The sequence below is a fragment of the Ochlerotatus camptorhynchus genome, unplaced genomic scaffold, assembly GCF_037179485.1.
Source record: "Ochlerotatus camptorhynchus isolate MF236.1 unplaced genomic scaffold, CSIRO-AGI_Acam_v1.1 ptg000392l, whole genome shotgun sequence".
In the NCBI taxonomy this organism is placed as follows: Eukaryota; Metazoa; Arthropoda; class Insecta; order Diptera; family Culicidae; genus Ochlerotatus; species Ochlerotatus camptorhynchus.
In genome coordinates, this window is record NW_027040879.1 from 1,516,618 (window position 1) to 1,538,726 (window position 22,109).

The following is a 22,109-nucleotide window of genomic DNA, read 5'->3' on the forward strand; positions in this document are numbered from 1 at the left end:
GGCCAAGCTTTAAGTACAACAACAACAACAGATATAGGAATCATCGAAATTTTCGAAACTTTGAAATACGAGCAGCTGATTTTGGGAATCGTAATGATATTCCTATGCCCAGCGAAGTCGAGAATATTCCCAAATCGAAGCTCATCGCCTTCGACTTAGTAATAGCATAGAGGTAACTCTAAGACCAGAAGGTCCTGAAGAAACGTGCTCAACTTTTTGGCTCAGCTCTGGTACTATCTTCGGTCCCAAGCTAATCGATGCACCCCTCGAAACATAGGAAAATCCACGAACCCCTCATTTTATCTGTCAAACTTTCATAGCGAATCAAAACAAACATAGTGTTGTACTAGAATTTTGACTAGAATGGAGCACGTTAATCGATTTGCTTGGGACCAATAGGCTAGTCAAGTAGTGAGCCAATTTAAAATCGTTAGTTTCGTATTGATTGTTGATTGAAGTGCATCCTATTGGATGTAATAATAAAATTATTTTTTTGCTGTGCATGTCGGCTAGGTTCAACGAAGTCTACATCCTCGTCGACTTTAACTCTACTGTGGCAACATTTAAGCTTAGACTGACAGAATTGCATTAGTGGATCGAGTTAGATTCGTTACTGTGAAAGGTGAGTAATATTCCATTGCTCCTAAATTGTAACGATTATGCTACTTGCTAACTGACTGAGCTAAGGCCTCTGAAGTCATTTCGATTACTGAGTCGGTTTTGTACTATGATTTAATTAAAAATATCGAATACGCCGAATAATTTTGATATATTAGGCGAGAGTCAAAATGGCTGAATTTCAGTACAAACATGGTTCATGTACCTAACGAACAAGTATGCGAAGTTTCATGGAATTCTGAGCGGTAAAATCTGAAATTCGTTTATTCATTCGTCATTTTGATAATCTCGGGAAGCTTGCAGATGGATGTTCACGAAAGTGCTAAGAGAAATTCGAAAGCTTGGAAAAATTTCAAACAGAAGTTCAGAGAACTATCAGAGGGCGACTTATTAAGTTTCAATGAAATAACACGTAAAATTTGCAAATTTGAAGCTATTCATTATGTAAACGCATTATTTGCAATTCACATTGAAATCACTGCTAAGGTTCAACGCGATCTAGCTGTAACCAAATAATGCAATAACATAACCAATTTGTGTTTCAAGTTTCAACTTATCAAGATCCAAGAAAGATTGACCTTTTCGTATCTATGGATGCAGTCCATTGTCCATTATGTCACTTTCTGTGCCCACCAACGATGGACGATGCAACGAAACATATGCTAAATATATGAAACCCTCCAGGTATAGGCTCAACGTGTGTTTATGTGTTTATTTACATATTTGCTTCGTCCGCAGAATGCAACGGGTCGTTAATACACGTTTTATGATGAGTAATCATCGCCATGTCAGCTCCCAGGCGAACAACTATCAATATGATATATGCGTTAATGGCTTCATTTAGCTGAAGAGGGTAATCTTTCAAGGTGATCCCCCGCCCGGCAAACCCAGGGATGTGGAAGTTTTGCAAGGCGGTGTTCAGTTGATGAGATTGAATTAAGTATTTGATCAGTTTAAGGAGACTTTGTCTGTGTAGAGTACCCAGTCGGGATACTTTACTATTTGGCTTTACTTTAGCTTAGGAATGTTCATTAAATAGTTTTGTTTTCTTAGGTATGTATTTGCGGATACAGTGAGCCCCAAAATGCGAAGGAGGAGGTGAAGGAAAAGGGACCGGAAAATTAATCAAGAAATAAATACATTGAAAACTGTGTTCAAACAGCTGCTTGCCTCTAATAAAATATGTCTTGAAAAGTGTATGATGTTTATTTGTCTTTTTTGAGAAATTTTACCCAATAACTCCCAAAAGAAAAGCTATTGAAAAATACGCTTTACTGACTGTATCAGTGAAATTCTGTCAATTCGGTAATAGTTCAAATCCGACAGATGTCGCCCCGTCAGTGCACTGCAGTGCACAATGGTCCAGAATGCAGATTTAGGTGGAATGATATGTTTTGAGACTGAAATTGAAACTTTAGTCTAAAAATCTCTTCTACAAAGTTGTTCCTTATAGTTAGGCCCTCTAATGCAAAAACCACCACCATAAGACCTCAATTGAACTTTTTGAATCACAACACATTATAAACAACGACAATTTTAGCCGATACGGAAACCGATCTGAAAAAGTTAGCGCCTCTATTTATCCTCTGAAATCGATACACGCTTAATAATCCGAACGTCCACTGTAAATAGTCTCACTGTGTAGAACAATAGCTTCAGAAAAAATCATAAACTTGTGTCAACAACCCACCGAAATCGTACAACACGAGAGAAGGTCACCGGTTAAACTATGTGGGCTACCGTGCCCCTTACTTCACAAAGTAAACTAAGACTGATCCCCAATCCGGCGCAACCGACATCCCGCCCACGCATGCCAACACCACTACCAGATAGGGGAAATTTCCCCTACCTGTTAGTGGCACCAGCACGCGCGGGTGAGCCACCAGCCAAACCAAACTGACCATCAAACGCACTGTCCACAAAAGTAGATACGTCCTCTCGAAAATGTAATCGAGAAATAAAGAGAACAAGCTTGAAGTGGAACGTACTCTCCAAATCAATCTATCCGGGAGCGCATCCCCGATGCTTCCACGCATATTTTCCTCTAGTCATGTTTAAACAATTCCTCCTCCAGTGATTCCAACCACACAATAACTACATAGGGGAAATGACTCTAATGTTGGCCTATGGATCTAAGATTGGGCCCAATTTAATCTAGATGAACGCGTCATTGGGACGGATGGATATTTTTGGTCGCTATTGAAAATTTAGTTAATTGCTGAATTTATGTATGGGTCAAAATTAGGTGCATTTAGGCCGACATTACATCCATTTTCCCTATCACTTTTATTCACTCTCTGCACAAAAGCAATGCACATCGCAAAAACCTAACAATCAATGACATTATGTAGAAATAATATATCGGACAAATTGCACCATTTTTGATATTTTTAATTTAAAGTGAATTTCACCATACATTATCAAATATATTATCTATCAGCCCACATGATTGAAGGCTTTTCACCCTGGTGGTGCGTGTTGTCAGAAGCAGCACGAAACAGCTAATTGTCAGGTTTCTATATGCCAGAAAAAAAAGTTTAAAGAGCCTGAAATCTTTGCCGATGTTTCAGCTAGGCAAAATTCCCAACCAAAATAACTTATCTTTTTCTACATTGAACAGCAATTATTTCCAAATGCTGTTCACGTTTTACCAAAGCGAACGGATTGCACAAGATTATCATTAGACTCTCCGTTTGCACAAATTGTTTTTATTACAGCGTCAGTATTAACTTTGTTGTGATAAGAAGCATTCCAGTGTCTGTGTACACTCGTATATTCTAATTAGGAGCTTGCAGTAGGCGGAGAGTGTGGCTAAGGTGATTCATGTGATTAATGGCTTTTTTTTTAGCAGAACGACCAAGTGTGTAGATGTGTGTGTGTGCTCTTTCCATACGTTAAAAGTCTTGATTAAGTGAGCCATTAAACATTCATCTTAAATTTGTGGAGACGCATGGTGCTAGACCTAAACAGCTTTCATTTTTCCGACAAACACGTTTTCGTCGAATCACGTCGCCGCCTATCGTCCAGCATAAATGCACGACTTCCAGTTCAAGCTGGTGACGCTTTGGCAAATATATAAATCACGTCTCCATCCATACCTCACCATTAGTGTATTTACTTTAGGCCCAACGTGCCCGACCGTCATCTAAATACTATACTACAGCTTTACCGCGACGAATGACGACGATTCTCGAGGCAGCATACCTTCGTATCCTCGGCACAGCTTTCCAAGCTGACGCGACATACATAGGTCATATTTAGTGCCAGACCGATTCCAGCCTAATGACCGGTTAACGAACCACTTTACTTAGTTACCGGGAAAATATTATGAATGAAATTGAATTACGCACATTTAGAACTAGATCGGCACCGGTACTTCGAACAGGTTTTCCAACAGCGCGTGCTCAATCGGAAGTAATCTGAACCGCTTGTACCTAGGTATGATCGCAGCGTTACACGATTGTATGCGTCTACTGGTTGCAGGGCCCCCGTCAAAATCAAGAACCTCGCCCCAATCAATGCCAACGACTGTGTTTTGTTACACGACGATGACGTCTTATTCTCGCTATATCACGAGCACCAGGTACGCTTCTCTCACCTCATTACCGGAATATTCTTTCCTGAGTCACGATCTGTCCTACGAAGAGGTACGAGATGTGTCCAGATTCATGTGTGACAAGCTGTATTCGTCGCTATCGATGCTCCTAAATTAATTGATATTCTTCATTCGATTGCACACGCAATCTGCCCAGGCGACACAATAGAACGATGTACCCAGATCGCTATCGGAGATGGTATACAATCAAAGTGCATTAGCCCGACGAATGTGCGACCGTTGCTCGACATTGGATGCTTCCGCACTGAAATTTTTTATTCGTAATTTCTCTTTTGCTCATTTCGTAAAAATGGTTTTCGTAGATAAAACAATTATTTCGTTTGATCTGCGAAACATTCCTATTGCATGTCATCAGATAAAATTTCAACATTACACTTAATTCGTAGAATACACGAACTGAATTTCGTACGGATATTAAAACTACCTTTTGGTCGTCAGTGCAAATCAGTTTATAGCATACAATTTAGTTCCTGGGCAGCTAGAAGAACTCGATCATCATCATGAGACAGCTAAATATTAAAAACGGTAAGTACATTAATGTGTTGTGATGTGATGTGTTGATGATACTAATAATCCAATTGATAATTTGCAGGATGTGGTTCCCGTATGGAATCCGGTTTGCAGCTAATCCAGTTGTATTTTATTTTAAATTCCTTCATCGCAGGATTAAACTGTGTGCATCGATGTTTGTGCTGCCCACGTTGGATGGATGCAAGTTACGAAACGAAATTACCCAATGGATTTGTTCCTAATTAATCAGCGTTAGCGGAAATCCAGCGACAAAACAACCCACGGAATTAAAGACGTGCTGAGTGATGATGCCCCGAATATGAATTAAAAATGGTTGTACAATGCGTATCAGCGGGTTTGTTTGCGCTGAGTGATATTTAGTGTGACAAATACAGAAGTAAAATTGTAATGATTGTTTGTTTTTTGTATATTTGATGATGATTGTTTGTTCCACCAGTACTCTGCTGTTGTCCTCCCAGGTGACCATATTCGTATTATTGTTGTTTCTGCTGGCACTGATTGTTGGGCAGATGCGAATGTACTAACTTTTTCGTACATACAACAATTGCTAGAAAGTCACTCTTACTTTTCAACGAAACTTTCGTAAGTGTGTATTATTTATCGTACAATGTATGAATGCTGTTTTATAAGTCTACTAATTATTCGTACTTTTCTTCGTCATTGGCATTTTTACATACGAATAATTCGTAGCGATTCGTAAAATGCAAGAATGCTACGAAATCAATTAGGTTGGTACATTAAACGAATCTCGCTTCATACAAAGTACGAATATATTTCGTTGCAGATAGCAACGAATGAATTCGTGGCACAAACGAACGTTTTCGTAGTATAAACGAAATTTTATTTTCAGTGCGCTAATGGGAAACGGGCAAAGTGAGCGCGCGGTGGCCTCTAACCCAAGAAAGGCATCTTATCGGCGCGGTGGTTGGTCTCAGAAATTAATTTGGTTAAATGTTTTATGAGGTCGATAGCCAGCAATGTGAGGGACTAGTTTTACCGCAATGACCTTCCGATGTAAGATGATCTTGGATCTCATGTATTACTCATAACCATTGCTCACAACCGCAAATCAGCCTTTCGGAATGCCGTGCGCCACACAGTAGCTCGGCAAGTTTAGGAGATTTACGTCATTTGGTCAATCTGATTAGCAGAAGGTCTATGAGGAGTGTAAAGGTAGGCGAAGCCATTAGGATGGTATGGGCATGTATCGCGAGATTTCATGATCTAGTCATATAGATTAAATTTAGTAGGTTATTGTTTACTGGGAATTCGGAGAAGCTAAAGCATCCTTGTACGGGAGTTTTAGAGAACATGTTGAGGAAGTCCATGATTCATTCCGGGAAGGCTGTGAAGCTCTTCCTGGGAATATTGTGCAAACCTTATGAAAGAGCTTGGGATAAAAAAAATTAGAAGACATCTCGGGAAAATCCACGGAATCAACTGGTAAAGTTCATTGGAAAATAATCCGGGAATGCTCTATTATTTGACCGAATACCTGTAAAGTTTAGTGGAAGTCAAAAATAAATTATAAAAACTAGTTTTCGTTAAGGTACACCACAGAGATTGATTGATTTATCTTTATTAGGGAGGCTTTCAGCCTGGGGCTGGTTCGCCTCTAACTCCACCACAGAGACTTATTGAACGTGGAAAAACAATTTAAAATAATGGATTTATATCTGAATAAACTAAGGGTCAACATTTTTGTCTAAGCGCAATCTACGTCGATAAATCATTGTAGAATATCGTTTGGATTAAATTTAATTAATCTTTAAAATAAAGATTTTAAATTTAACTATCAACTACTCCATAACAAGAACGATATACATTATTCTCCAACAAATGTTTCTATTATGTAAATATAGCGGCACCGGTGGTGTAATGGTAAGCGCGATTGCCTCTCACTCCAAAGGGCCTGGGTTTAATTCCAGTCGCTACCGTCTGGATTTTCTGAGGCATAAAATCTCTGATCACGCCTTTCTTCTGAAGGGAAGTTAAGTCGTTAGTCCCCAGTACATGAGTTGATGGGTCGATAGGTAGGGTCCAGGTGTGGGAGCTGCCTCCCGGTAGCATTGATACTCAGTACGGAAGACAAGATCGACGGAAAACAAATCAAAGAAAAAAAATGATGTGATACCGCAAAAGAGCCTAGCTAATATGAGCAGTATATTTCGAAGAAAATGATCAAAAACACTGCTCATCCATAAACCTGGTGGAATGAACACAAATCCAAATTAGTGTTTGGAATGTGAACAATATCGCAATAGTCTTCTTTAGGAATATATAGAAATACGTTGGAGAAGCGAGGATAAAATGAATACTTGGAATTTTTCCATTTAGCACAAAGGCTTTTTAAGCATCGATTTTACGTTTTCAATCGTTTACATTTGCAGAAGTTTTCAAAATTTAAGCGGTGAAATTTGAAAAAAGCAATTTGTTAATTTTACCTACTATATTAATTTTCGGCCCAGTTCCCCTACATGCTTGAAACGGAATTAAAAAAATAGGGGAACTGGATTTAATGTCGGCCTAAATGCCCCTAATTTGGGCCCATACATAAATACATCAATGGACTAAACTTTCAATAGCGCTTAAAAATATCCATTAGTACCGTCCAAAGGCGTCGCGTGCCTCATTTGTTTACCTGTGCACCAAACTTAGTTCGTTATAGCTTGCCACCACATATGAGTTTTTGTTTAATTTTTCAATGCTCCATGAATTCGAAGGACATATTCTCAATTCCTATCTTAATCACTACCTAACGTAACATTTGAAGGGCCTATCATCTTGTGTAGACAAAACTTGTATGGCCCTTTTTGCGCTAACCGAAGAAGTAGGAATTGCAAAACTTAAATAATTCTCGTTTTTACCACAAGGCTAACTCTTTCGACTGAAGTGTAATGAAGAATATCCGTCAAACACTTCTGAAGCATTTTTTGATACAAAACAGTGTCAAAATCTAAGGAAAATTAATGAAGTCCCCTGAGTAGCAAACTTGAATTAATCAACTCGTTATTCATCAGAACAACACTATCAGAATGAACCAGGGGAAGCTCATAAGTTTTGAAAGGGGCACCGGCGCCGAGATGGTTTTATCACAGGTGGACAGGAGCTCACGGGATCCCAGTGTTGGTGAGTTCCTTTGCCGTTAATTTTCACGAAAAGTTCACTATTTTGCCATATAGAAATTAAAAAATATGGGCGGATTTGAACAGTTTTTGACCTATTTCATACAACCGGAAGGAGTATGCTGGTCAAAAATGCCGTGCCAAACTGATTTCCTACGCAATTAATCAACCTTTGATGTGAATTTCGGTAATAACCACGAAGAGCATTTCTTATAGCAAAACTTTCCATAACAAAATGGGCATAGCTCATTTTAGTAAACAAACTAACACTTCTTCCTTGTGTCACCTTTGATGAAGCTCCTAGCACCGGCGCAACCATCGGTAATTGAGAGATTTACAACTGACAAGAGAGTGAGAGAGAGCTTTTGCGCTCTCTTTCTCCATTACTCTCTTTGCCTACAATCAGATATCCAAGTGCACAGCGTAAAATGCACGCTTTAGGCACCCATACATCACAAATGTTCTTCTAAATTAAAATCACACATTCAAGCCAGTCTGCAAGTATGATAACGTCCAAAGCGTACCAGACTGCTGTTTCCGTGTTGCTCCCGTTTGACGCGTGACTGCTGAAAGTTTCAATTACAACTAGTGGTTCAACCGCCTTGTATTGTGGAAAATGTGTGGTATGTTTCAAGAGGTGATAGAAGGTCTGCTAGGCTTTCATCACGCATTTTAGGTGCACTATTTAACGAGTGTTGTCATGGTAGTGATATCGAAATGATTAAAAATCTATGCATTAGGGATTAGGCAGACCATCGGAGCTGAAATTAATCCTTTTTGAAGCAAACCAAGGTCGAAGATTTAATTGAGCTACACTAAAAAATAGTGTATTCATGGTCACTGGTGGTCTGGAGTGGTCTGGAGTCAGCAGTGACCAGAAAATCTATAAAAATCTGAACAAGTTTTTTTAAAATATTTACACTTGTGTCGTGCACAGGTTGCACATGTGGACACGACGCCACTGGTACCATCTCAATGACTCGTTCATCTAGATAAAATTGGAAAAAAGCAGATTTTTAGCGATGGGCCCAATCTTAGATCCATAGGCCAACATTAGAGCCATTTCCCCTACGAAAATTGAATAGCTCAGGATTTAGGTGGCGAAATCTTTCACTTCTGCGATGCCCTCATCACATTTAATAAGGGAAGCCTTAAATGAGCTATCACAGCAAATACTCTATATTATACCTGTGTACTCTGACATAATGTGGGGTTTATTCAGCCCAGGCATGCTAGGTACATTTAAAAAAAATCTTTAACGAAATCTACGAGATGTCTTCTCATGTCGTTATTCATATTCAATATTTCAGATTTACATAACGGATTCTTCCCAGCATCTTCATAGAAGTCAAGAGTAATTCGTTAAAGCTAATATAACCTCATTTTATTTCTGAGAACTCCGTAGAAGCTCGGAGGACTTCTTGAATGTAAAAGACATGTTGTAGAAGCTTTGCGCAGTGACGATATCATCACCAATGAGGTTCATCCGAGGTGCGTTTATTGCTTGTTGAAAGCAAAAAATAGGTTGTAGAATTTTGAGGAACTTCATAGAGCTTCAAGAAAAATTGAATAATTTTTGAAAACTTCGTAGACATTTATTGAACTTAACAGTGTTCACTCGGCATTTACCTTTGCGCGGCAGATGACACGATTGTGTCGGTCTCATAGCGGTCGTATGAGAAAATCGAAGAGTTGCCACCTCTTCAATGTTCTTCATCAGCAGTTCTTTCGGTCGATGCGTCGTCGACTTTGGGAAAAAAACCGTTTCGTGATGAGTGTGTGAGTGATGGCCACGTTTTGCATCCATTGCTGCAATGGAAGCGTTCTGCCCCCCCCGTTGGCGATACTGCTTTAAAATGAAAAACCACTGGAAGCGAACCTCTTTCTGATGGAGGAAGCTTATTGGATAGCGGTAGATTAAGTGTTTGTTATGCAGTACCTTTTAATTCTTGTTTTACGAACAAGAATTCTCAGCTATGTATAGGAGAATTTACGTATTCCTGGCAACCTAAGCAGCGACCATCGTTCTTTAGCCTTTTTCTCTAAGGAACGCACACATATGCAGTGTTGATTTGTTTACAATCTTTTGCTGCCAGCGACTGTAACAATTTCAGTCGAAAAAATTGTCAAAAACTGTTTTGAAACGTTTTTACAAAGCTCCAATCTTCTCTAGTGAGAGCGACTATTGTGGGCAATATCTTTCTATTTGAGCTGCGTGTTAAACCGCTGTGCTTTCATCGGCAACTCGAAATCAGCATCATTTTGTAGTGCGTGTGTTTCATTTCAAGAAAACCCCACTAGATTGCATTTTCTCAGAGGTAAAAATATAATCAAATTGAAGCTGAAAGCCTAAAAAATCGTTGAATGAATTCAGCGAATTGTTTTCCTAGGAAAATCTAGTGAAATAAGCGTTTCAATTTGGGTTGCCGAACCCGTCATTTCCCCTAGTAAATTCGATTGAGCCTCATTAAATAAATTAATTAACAAAAAAAAGCATGAACTGTGTAAAAGTGGGGGGAACGACTCTATCTACGATATATATATATAGGAAAGATTTTGTTTTTGCGTGGTTAGCTGCGCGCACGCTGAGTAGATAGAAACAAAATTGATGACGATTCTGAAGATTTCCTGCAAAAGATGAAGATTTTTCGTAGATTAATTTGCTAGTGTGAGATTTTTTGAGCTTCTGGAATTGAGATAAAGATGTGATGACCCCCTCGGTAAAAGGTCAAGAAACTTTCTAGATATGCAACAAATTTGATAAAAAAAATCAGCTAAAATTAGTGAACTTCACAGAACTTCAGATAGTTTTGTAGAACTTCAATAAGTTTTTTATAAATTCAGAGAACTTTGTAGAACTTCTTCAAACGTTGTTGAAAATAAGCGAACTTTAGAGAAAATTAGCGAATTTCGCAGAAATTCGGCAAATTTGTCAACTTTCAGGGTTTTTCTTCAATTACATTGTTTTTTTTTTTATGGTAAGCGTGATTGGCTCTCACCCCGAAAGGCCTGGGTTCAATCCCAGTCAGCGCCGCCGGGATTTTCTGAGGGATAACATCTCTGATCACGCCTTCCAGGTGTGGGAGCGTCGATAGCATTGGTTCTCAGCACGGAAAACAAATCAAGGAAAAAAAATCCTAGGAAGGATCTGCATCTTAGCAAAGACATCAAGAAGACTGGCAACTCTGCCAGAATCCAAGCGACAGATACAGTAGCGCTGCACTCGAGAGAATGTGGAAGTACTGCATATAAAAATGAGCAAATGCACAAACCTTTCTTCTGAGGTTGTAATCTTTGCTATCAAATTCGTACGAAGCATTTACCTTTGCGCGGCAGATGACACGATTGTGTCGGTCTCATAGCGGTCGTATGAGAAAATGGAATAGTTGCCAGTCTTCTTGATATGTTGTCTTCAATCTTAGTCTTATAATTAAAAAAATCGCAAAATTTGATCAATTATCAAATTTTCCGATTTCTTTCATTAACATTTGAATTTGAAGAATTTACACTCACAATCTGTATCATAGGTATCTATTTTTTCGTTACAAAATCTTGAGAACACAGGGGTTTGGGATCTCAAAACTATTTTTATTTTAACTTGCAGAATGTTAAGAATTGTCCATTAACATGTAGTATGAACATTTTCCGAAGTTTAAAATGTATAAAATTTAATCTATGTGCTTATTGTCGTATCTTAAAGTTAGAAATTTTGAAAATTATAAATTCAAAGCCCTGAGATTTAATTTTGGTACCTATGTCTGAGATTTACTTGATGATATATTGATTTATATTTCACTACCGATCATAAGTTTAGGGACAGCCCCAAAAAACCATGCAAATATGTTTTGTTCAATGATCTCTCATTTTACGTTCAATTTTCGATCTCCAAAGGTTATTTGAATGGTATGAATGGTATAAGTGTTCTACTACTACTTTTATTTCAAAATTTGGCCAACCCAATTCTGAGAAAATCAGTCACGATTTTTCAGAGTAAATGTTAAAAATATTGTAACTTTGGGTGAACTTTTAGCACACAAAATTTGAAAATTATATTGAACAATGCCTACGAGGAAAGTTCCATTCAATACCGTTCAAATGATATAAAAAGAACGAAAATTGGACGTAACATGACAAAGATATGAACATAACAAATTTGTCATGTTTTTTTGGGGGTGCCCTTAAACTTATGATCGGGAGTGTAGAAGATCTGAATAAAAATCTTGTAATAAAATTCATGGAATTATCTAACTCTGAGAACAACATAACATGATAATTTTTTTAAGTTTGGGATTCCTAAAATCTTAATGAGATCCGAACATTATGTAATTTCATTACAAAAAGCTGGAACAAACGATCATAGCTGGTTGAAAATCAGTAAGTTTGTAAGGCTCCCAAAGCGTTGTTATTAAATAAATGAATAGAAATAATAGTGTAAATGTATCCAACGCCTTTTGATTCAATAGTAGTTTCAGAGTTTCTATTTAACAGTAGTTTAATAAAACAAAACAAAAATGCCACAGACTCCCCCTAGGCCTTCTTCAGCAATTTTGTTTAGCTACGCAAATGTAAATAAACAACTTGAGACAGAGATCCACCAAGTCCGACAAAGTTGTAGACCAACTCATTTACAGCAAGTTTGCTGAAGGAATCAATGTTCTGTTCTAATGATTAACGATGTATACATGTGTTTAATATGTAATGAAGGGTGACTCCTAAAAGATCGTTTTTCAAAAGTTACTTTTCATACATTGACTTCTCGTAAAATATATGTTCTGGGCACTTGTTAAAAAATTATAGCGCTCATTTTTATTGAAGCAACTCAGTTGTTCAGTAAAAATACACACTTTTCAAATGTGAAAAAACTGACCTTTAAAGTTTTTTCACCGTAGATAAATTAAAGTATGATCTTTCAAATACAACTAATAGCATAGAAATCCACATGCACCATTTTTATTTATACATATTAAGATATAAATAAGGACAATTTTTCAGTGAAAATCGTTTATAACATTTCACAAAAATTAGTTACAGGGCTGTTACAAGATTTTCAAAAGAAATCCGCAACTTCAAATACTAATCCATGCAAAAAAAAAAACTGTTTTCATTGCCTAAAAATACCATTTGGCATTAGGCATTTCAAGCTTATTGCTTATATCATATTAGATTTTTGCCTGCTCTCAACTTAGTGTTCTTTTAAGTACTTTCACATCCTATGCCCAAGGAAGTAGAGAAATTTTCCAACCCGAAAAATTAATTAACCGGACGGGAATCGAACTCAGTCACCTCCAGCATAGACTTGCTTTGTAGCTACGCCTTTCCCGACTGAGCTAAAGGAGTATCGTTTGTAAACTTTGAAAAAAAATAACAATGCATAATCTTCAGTTATTAATGTATAGTTTAAATTCTGAGTAATTAGTGAACATAATAAAACACCCTTACAATATGAGATTTTATTGAATAATACCGGCCTAGATTTGATTAAACATTATTTAAAAGATAATAATGCATTTTCATTTGAAATGCAAATTTTCTTGAAAATTAACCTTTGCGTCTCTGACGTATTTTGCTGTCTCAAATGTTGTAGTTAATTTGGCTCTAGTTTTCTCAATTTTTTACCGATTCAAACCAAACACCCTGCACATAGTCGAGAAATTACCAGAGTTTCATAAGTCACACTTGCTGGCAGTGCTGTGCATTATCATAACGGTTATTGTACCATGACGGTCATCCTCACATTACCGTCACCTCTCAAAAATGACGGTCAACTAGCATATCACTTGGAAACACCTTTACCTCACTAGACCGTCTTCATAAAAGCCATCTATGACAGTTAGATTAAATGGCAAGGAGAGAGTAGCAAAATTATTCACTCACTGATCATCTCTGTTGAAAATTTATAAGTGGGAAGTGAGAATAATGCTCCCTCATTTTCCTGTTCTTGCTAAAAGTTGTTAAGTTCGGAACATACGAAACATTTTGAGGAAAACGTTGTATTTTCATTTTCCTGTAACAAATAAATATGTGCGTGCTGTTACAATGTAGAAAAATATCCGTTTATCTTCAAAAATGCCATTTCTTAACTTGCAAATTAAAGCCACACAGTATCAATTCTCTTTTACGTACGCGTCATTGTGTACGATGCGTAATAAATCTGAAAACTGACACAACTCACAATTGACAAGCTCACGAGAATTTTACTGTCAAAACAAATATATTTTCAACGTTGTTACGTTTCGTGCGAAAAGTGAAGAGACAAATCTTAGAATTTTGAATTGCTCCGAAAAATTGCAAGGACCACACAGCAAAAAAATAATTTTGATATCACGTCAAAGTGGATGCACTACTATCATGTCGAAAATATGGTGTAATATTACTTGGACAAAATTATCATTAATACAATGCATGAACTGACATTACGCTGCTTTTACTGCATTTGTTTATTTATGTGGTCATAAAAATTAAATGAAATTTTCGACATGATTGTAGTGCATCCACTTTGATGTGATATCAAAATTATTTTTTTGCTGTGCATCATGGAACCAACAGCTGAACCTGAGCTTGGTTTTAAAAGCAAACTAACAAACTGACGTTTGCCAGAAAATAAACAGATCCAATCTTGATACACGATACAGGTTGAAACTGAATAATTAACGAATTCGCTATTAATTTTAGCGATGATTTATTGAAATACACTGCGTTTCCTTACGGACTTCAAAGTAACGAATTGAAGATTTCTTTGTTGATGGTTGCTTTGATTGTTGAATCCTCAAGTGAAGAAAATGTGTATTTATAATGCACCGTGCAATAATTCAATACCAACAATTGTTGAGGCCTTCATTTTGTAAACAAACCTTGCAAAGCCATTTTGTTGCGAACCGAAGTCCGCCAACGCAAACCAACAAAATTAACAGGTAGGGGAAATTCTTCTCTTCCCGATTGTGTTTTAGCTTTGTGAATGTAGGTTTCGTTTCACGAGAAAATGGTTATAAGGTTTGTTTACAAAATGGAGTTGAGGCTTTTTTCAATTGTTGGTCTTGAATTGTGTAAGCATCAAAGAGGGATGGGGTGCTTGCAATTTTCTAACGATATCTTTACTAGAGAGGGATATATTTTATTTAAGGATGAAGAAATCAAATGCAGAATGCTGTAGGATGTTAATAAGGGTGGAGGAGCAATTGGTACGATTTTACAAAGTCTTACATTGGGAGAGGGCGAGTTGAAAAATTCCGAAAAACTGCTAACGTTATTGTATGACGCTTGTGTTTGGTACTTGTCTACTTTTTCTGAAATAATCCTGAACTGTGGTGAGCCAAGCAAATATTGTATTGTGTTTAACCTAAAAATATATAATGACTTGTTCAACAGATCAACGTTTGATTACTTTTTTTTTTCCTTTGGTTTGTTTTTTCCGTCGATCTTGTTTTCCGTGCTGAGCACCAATGCTACCGACGTGCCAGGAAGGCAGCTCCCACACCTGGACCCTACCTATCGACCCATCTACTCATGAACCGGGGACCAACGGCTTTACTTCCCATCCGAAGGAAGGCGTGATCAGAGATGTTATGCCTCAGAACATCCCTGCGGCGCCGACTGGGATTGAACCCAGACCTGCTGGGGTGAGAGGTAATCACGCTTACCACTACACCACCGGCGCCGTCGTTTGATTACTCAGCAATAACACTTTTAACTACAATTCCAATATTTAGAGAGGAATTCCTATTTACGCAAGGATTTTTTACTGATCCCTTGGTACTTGGGCTTCGGTAATGTGGATACGATATGCGGTCAGCATCCTTATTATTCGAGCTCAAGCGTCACGGTATCCGGAAAAAAAATAGCTGCAAAATCTCTATCCATGAATAAGCATTCGTGACTACAGGTAGTACGTGTTTATGCAGATATGAATTCTCACAATAATAATTTCTGGTAAGACTTTTTCCTTGATACATCACAACTATCGCCTTATCCGTGATTTTGGAAGAGGAATGACCGTCTTAACCGTATTTATGCTCGAAATGAGATGATGGTCATTTTATAGGTCTTTTTATTTTTCCTCGGTGATATGATGGTACCACATGACAGATGTTAGTGAAATTGGGAATGAGTGAGAAAAGCAAAATAACGGTATCTCACGGTTGTTGTGTCATACTGGTGAGAAGTTTTACGGATAGAGAGTTCTCAGTTGTTTTGATTGTTAACCGTAGGAATCTCTTTTGTCAATCTAAAGAATGTCAGTACCGTGATGCAACTCAGCACTGCTTGTTGGTCACGTCGCGGTTCCTTGGGGTCTGTCCAATGGTGAGACATTTTCATGATATTTTTTTATTTCTAATATGAACCTTTTCGTTGTCAAGTCATAACATATGTGACTTTTAGGATCATGCACGACTTATTACTATATGTACTGGAAATTATAGGTTTTCCAAATCGTCCAGGACATCAGTTGATTTGTTCTACTAGATCAACCAAGACTGCAATAATGTCTGCAGTATCGAATAATGTCCAAGCAGATTCAAAGTGTCTATGTGGATCATTTCATGATCTATTTCCGAGTAATCCAGATGTTGTAGGTTCTTCAAATCGTCCTGGAGTTCAGATAATTTGATCTACTAGATCAACCGAGATTGGGACAATGTCTTTAGTATCGGAATATTTCCAGACAGATGCACAGTGTCTACGTGGATTATGCATGAACTATTGCTATGTATACCAGATGTTTAAGGATCTCTAAATCATTCTGGAGTTCAGATGATTTATTATACTAGATGAACCATGACTGGAATAAAGTCTGTAGTATCGAAATATGTCCAAACAGATTCAAAGTGTCTATATGGATAAAATGTATGATTTGTTTCCATGTATCTTTTTATTTATTTATTAATTTATTTGATAAGGCTCAACCGAATTAACTTTACAGAGCCGAGGATTCTTGTTCACTATACAATACATCTTAAAACTATTGTCAAAAGGTACAACACAATAAACATTGTATCTTCCGCTATCCAATAAGCTTCCTCCACCAGAACGGAAGCCGCTTTCAGTGGTTTTATTGTATGGTAGATTTGTCAACGGGGTCAGAGCGCTTCCATTGCAGCAATGGACGCAAAACAAGGTCAGCACTCACACAGTCATCACGAAACGGTTGCTTTCCAAAGTCGACGACGCATCGACTGAAAAACCTGCTGAAGAACAATGAGGAGGATCACACAATGGTTGCTGCCGAGTAAACAGACGATCGCGTGACACACATTGAGAGGGGTCTGCTTCTGTCGACAGCCGAGTGAACACTCATGTATATGATCTACACATTTAGATTTTTTTACAGGAGTCAGTATTTTTGTACTGGGTTTTTGAATTACTGAAAAAACTCGGTTAAAATTCAAATGAACCGTTATTCGTAAAGATTCGATAAAATCGACAAATTTTGTTTTTCATTATTAAACGGGGTTAACAGAAGTAAGTCTGTAAATTTTCGGAACACATTTCCTCCACTTTGAATTTTTCACAGATTTTTAAAATTTCACCGAACAGTTCCGCAATTAAAAAACTCGGTAAAAATTACTGACTGGATAAGTGTGTAGGTTCTCCGAATCGTCCTGCAGTTCAGATGATTTGTTTTACTAGATCAACAAAGACTGGGATAATATATGTAGTATCGAAATATCGATTTGTAAATCTTAGAACGTTTGGCATACACGGAAATAGGTTGGCATGATCCACATAGATACTGCAAATTTGATTGGACATATTTCGATACTACAGATTTTGAATTAGTCTTGGGTGATCTAGTAGAAAAATAATATGATCTCCAGAATTATTTCAGAACCTAACATCTTGTATACGTAGCAATAGGTCGGGCACGATCCACATAGACACTTTGAATTTGTTTGGACATATTTCGATACTACAGACATTATTGCAGTCTTGGTTGATATAGTAGAACAAATCAACTGAACTCCAGGACGATTTGGAGAACCTAGAATATCCGGTATACATGGTAATGACTCGCATATAAATGATTCGTTTATGATATGGCAACGAAAAATGCTATGTTCATATTGGAAATAAAAAAAAACATGAAAATGTCTCACGTTGGACAGACCCCAGGGATTTTTTTTCCGTGTAAATCCGGTGTGACTTATGGAATTGAGATCATTTCTCGATTATTTGCAGGGTGTTTGGTTTGAACCGGTAAAAAAATGAGAGCTAAATGAACAACAAAATTGATGACAGCAAAATAATCCGGCACGGAAAGATTACAATGAATTCCTCAATAGCAGATCAGTCCCTTCGCGATTTTCGCGACATCATTTAATGTTTCCGCGATTTTCACGACTGAAAATTCAAATCTGCGAAAATCGCGAAATCCACGAAATTTGCGAAATCCGAGCCTGTTCTAACAGCCCTGGAGTTAGCAACTAGGGCGTTTCGACAAAAATGTGCCATAAAAATTCCAAAAAGTATAGAACATATATTTTACGATAAATCTATGCATACGAAATAACTGTTGAAAACCCGATTCTTTAGGGGCCACCCTAAGTTCCTTATTAAAAATCAGTTTAAATCGTTAGCCATTAGAGGTAGAAAATAACCTTCTTCAGCTAAGTTGTTTTAAAAACCTTTTTATACAACTGTGTCGAACGTTATGCCGGTCAATCTTGAATAATAAAACAATTGTTTCTCATCAACTGTATGGACCACTCTTATGTCATGCACGTAAAAATATTGGTTAAAGTAAACGGAAAAGCTTTCCACTTGAGATTATAAAACATGTTAATTTAAGTTTTGAGTAGAAATAGTTGACCAGCCATTCCCTTCTACGATTACGAATAAATAATGTTGCATCATCGGCAATAGAGCTGCTCTAAAAATCTCACGCTAGCCAATCATTCTACGAAAAGCCTTCTGCCATTTCTTGGTAATAAATCCATCTACTCTCATCGTACTCCATCCTTTTGACTTCAAAATCTTCAGCAATCTTCTTTCTCATGACAGCTAATCAAAATCTACCCTGCATCTCAGCTTGGTAATATTGTGGAAACAGCATTGCGAATGCTGCTGCCATTCGAATCAAGTTGTATGTGTGGAGCTGAATTTTCTGCAATGTTGCAAATGAAAACGAAAAAGTTAACTACACTAGACGGCGAAGGTGACATGCGATGTGCTTTGGCAATCACGGCTCCAAAGATTTAAACGCTAGCTGAAAATGGTAAGGCGCAGGATCCTCATTGACTATTAATTTACAAATGTAATAAGGGGTTTTCAAATAGCGCGTCGTAGACATACTATATAAACCTTTGATAATGGATCAACTTCTTTACAACGACAGTGCATATAAATGTGTATTGTAACACGTGTTAGTTTAATTTGTCTTGTATTTAGCTATCTAATTTGTTTAAGGGGAAACACTGGTGAGCCATTTTTGAAATGCGGGGCATGGAATAAAAATGGTTGAAAACCACTGGAATAAATGATGAAAAACGCAGTATGCTGCTGGATTTTTTTAAGATTTTGGAGATATATTGCTTGGACGAAGTTCATTGATCTAGTCATATTTTGATGAACTCCAAGGAGCAAAAACCTAATGATGGAATTTTAAAGCAATTAAAGAAGCATTAAACCGAGATTTGAAAGTTACCCCATATAACATGTTTTTCCTTGAAACCCTATTAATTCTCAGTAACACTATAAACAGCGATTATTTTTTCCCAAACTCGATTAATTTTCTTCCAGGTTTGAACTGAAAAAAAAAACGATACGTGCAACTCGGAGCTGACGTAATGCAACCGTCAAGGAGGATTACACCTACGCAACCGGCAAGGATGTGCGAAAATGTGATCAGAGACAAGTCCCGCACGGCGCGCAATATCAAGGCACGCGCAAAATTCAATACATAGGCATAGGTGGATACCGGTAGGGGCAGTAATTTACATGACTTACTTGGTATTCTTCTCGTGCACCTCATCCGACGCGTTGAGGTGCAGTATGCTGGCCTCGACCTTGGCTGGCGGTAGCAGTAGCCGCTGGATCTCCTCCGGGGTCATCGTTTTGTTATCCGCCGCTGCACTCGATTCGGTGACGTTCTCGCTGGCTGTTGTGCTCTCGCTGTTACGGCTGGTGCTGGTGCTGCTGATATTGGGTTCATCCGTCGTCGTGCCCGTGCTGTTACCGCTATCCGAACTGGCCGAATCATTGTCCGCAGGGTTTGCGCTCTGGTACTCCTTAATGAGTAGTGTCGTATCAACGAACTCGGTTTCGTTGGCTAGGTTTGCTCGGGTGGTTGCTCTGGGGACCTCAGTCGTTATGTCATTAGCTGGTTCCGCAGTGACGAAAATTTCAACAGCAATAAACAACACACATACGATGGCACTGATATGAATCATGGAACGCATTTTAACGACCGATGCTTTGCTTTGGGTAATGAATTATTGAAAGAAACTCGATTCACTACACAGATGCAATTTGGCAATTTAGAGAAATGGATTATCTTCCGCCTAGATGGCGTCACGTTGTTTTCACTTAAACTTGCACCAGTGCCGAGGATATCACTTATCACCGAAGGCAGTAAACTAATTTGTATCCAGAGCAGCTATTATTACATCTGACGGGTTAAATTACTTGTTTTAAATGCAAAAAATCACGTTTGCAAGCACCTCTCAAAGGAGGGCGATTGGTTGAAAACTACACTCTCGTGTGTCACAATATTTATTGAACTGCTCGGCACGAAATGAATGTATCCAATTGTTTGGTCACCTGCCAGTATCTTCGAGATTCACTTCAATGTTTACTATCCAGCTGCAAAATCCACTCGAAACTAACCGGGAAGTAGGAAGAAACTACAGCAAGCTCTCGTTAGAACTCGAGCTGGCCACGCACGCGACTTCGAACGAAACACACTATTTTTTTTATAGAGGATCTATCTGGCACGCGCGTTACACGATGAAAGCGAAAACCGTTGGTATCTACTACCTATGATCTCGCTAAGGAATGAACCGATCCTAACCGAGTAGTACTGATTTTATTCTATGATATTGCGACGATCACCCCGTGGCTCGTGCTTATTACGATGCCGTACAGGTAAAATGCACGAGACACTGCCAGCCGGTCGGTGGCGACGGCCGAGACACGACACTTTGCACTACGCGAGTAACTTAGGCTGACGGAGGATCGTCGTCGGATGAAGCAGAACTCGCTCTGTTTTGTAGGCGTTCAGGTGTTATGCAGACGCTGAGGCCGACGCAGCTGCTCTAGTGCTGGGGAGAGCCTACGATGGTTGCGGAGATGCCGATGGGAAATGTATAACTGAGAGCAGACTTGCGGTGCTCTGTGATCTTATTGTTCCTTATCACAAAATGGTGAAAATGGGGAGGATGGGGCCGTATGAGCACTATTTACTTGTATTTTTTGTTCATACATGCTTTTCGAAAGATTGTCAATGGCTGTTAGGGCTGTGGAACCGGTAATACCGGTACCGATATTGCCATTCTACCGGGTGATTTTCTGATACCGAAATACTATGAGAAAATACAGTTGTTTTTCGAACTGATCATTTGAAAAATGATTAAGCAAATTTCAATACTCGTTTCATATTATATTTGCTTAGTTTGGATAGCGCATAAGTCTGTATAAGTATAAAAAAATATTTTGATATATTGACTCAAGGTGGGTTCACCATACTTCAGAGAGAGCATTTGTATGTACCTGGAAATTTTGCGACAAAAATTGGATTATTTTTTTTATTATTATAGTCGCTTTAACACTTGTAGGTTATTCGTGACTTGTCTTGCAAAAAAAGATTTGAAGTAGTGACCGAGGAATGGATGTCAAACACTACACTAGGCCGAACTATAGTACTTTGAATAAATGGTTTTTCATTCAAAGTGTTTTTATGTTACTTCATACGCGAAGTTTTCGATTTTCACAGTTGGTTGGAAATGCTATCTAACATGAAGCTTTAGTGTGATAATTTATTTGCTAGAAAATGATCTTTAGAAGAGGGTAGGTAGATAGTGTCGTTAGAGTACGACAGTATTAAAATTGAATTTTTGAAGTTGAAAATGAGCTAAGGGCCATTAATGCGACAGTACAAAATCAAGCGTATACCTTTTGCCTAACCCGTACGATGTACGCAGAGTTTTGAAGTATGTCTTCAAATTTACAGGCAAAAAGTGTGCGTATGCCTTTGCTCATTACTGTCGGCGGCTGCGGTTTTTCATATT

The 22,109-nt window shown here is 38.1% G+C and overlaps 1 protein-coding gene and 1 non-coding gene across 2 annotated transcripts in view; one reads left to right on the forward strand and one right to left on the reverse strand.

The window, feature by feature from the left end:
* The window catches only part of LOC135710600 (pH-sensitive chloride channel 2), a 118,888-nt gene extending 97,720 nt beyond the window's left edge, over positions 1-21,168 (reverse strand). Inside the window, exon 1 of the mRNA XM_065233217.1 lies at positions 19,831-21,168. Within this exon, the coding sequence (XP_065089289.1) occupies positions 19,831-20,282 (452 nt within the window). The 5' untranslated portion in view covers positions 20,283-21,168. The remainder of the gene's footprint in view (positions 1-19,830) is intronic.
* On the forward strand, positions 9,337-9,481 carry LOC135710614 (U4 spliceosomal RNA). The gene has a single exon (XR_010518430.1). It is a non-coding gene; the product is annotated as a U4 spliceosomal RNA (small nuclear RNA).
* Positions 21,169-22,109: the final 941 nt, after the last annotated feature.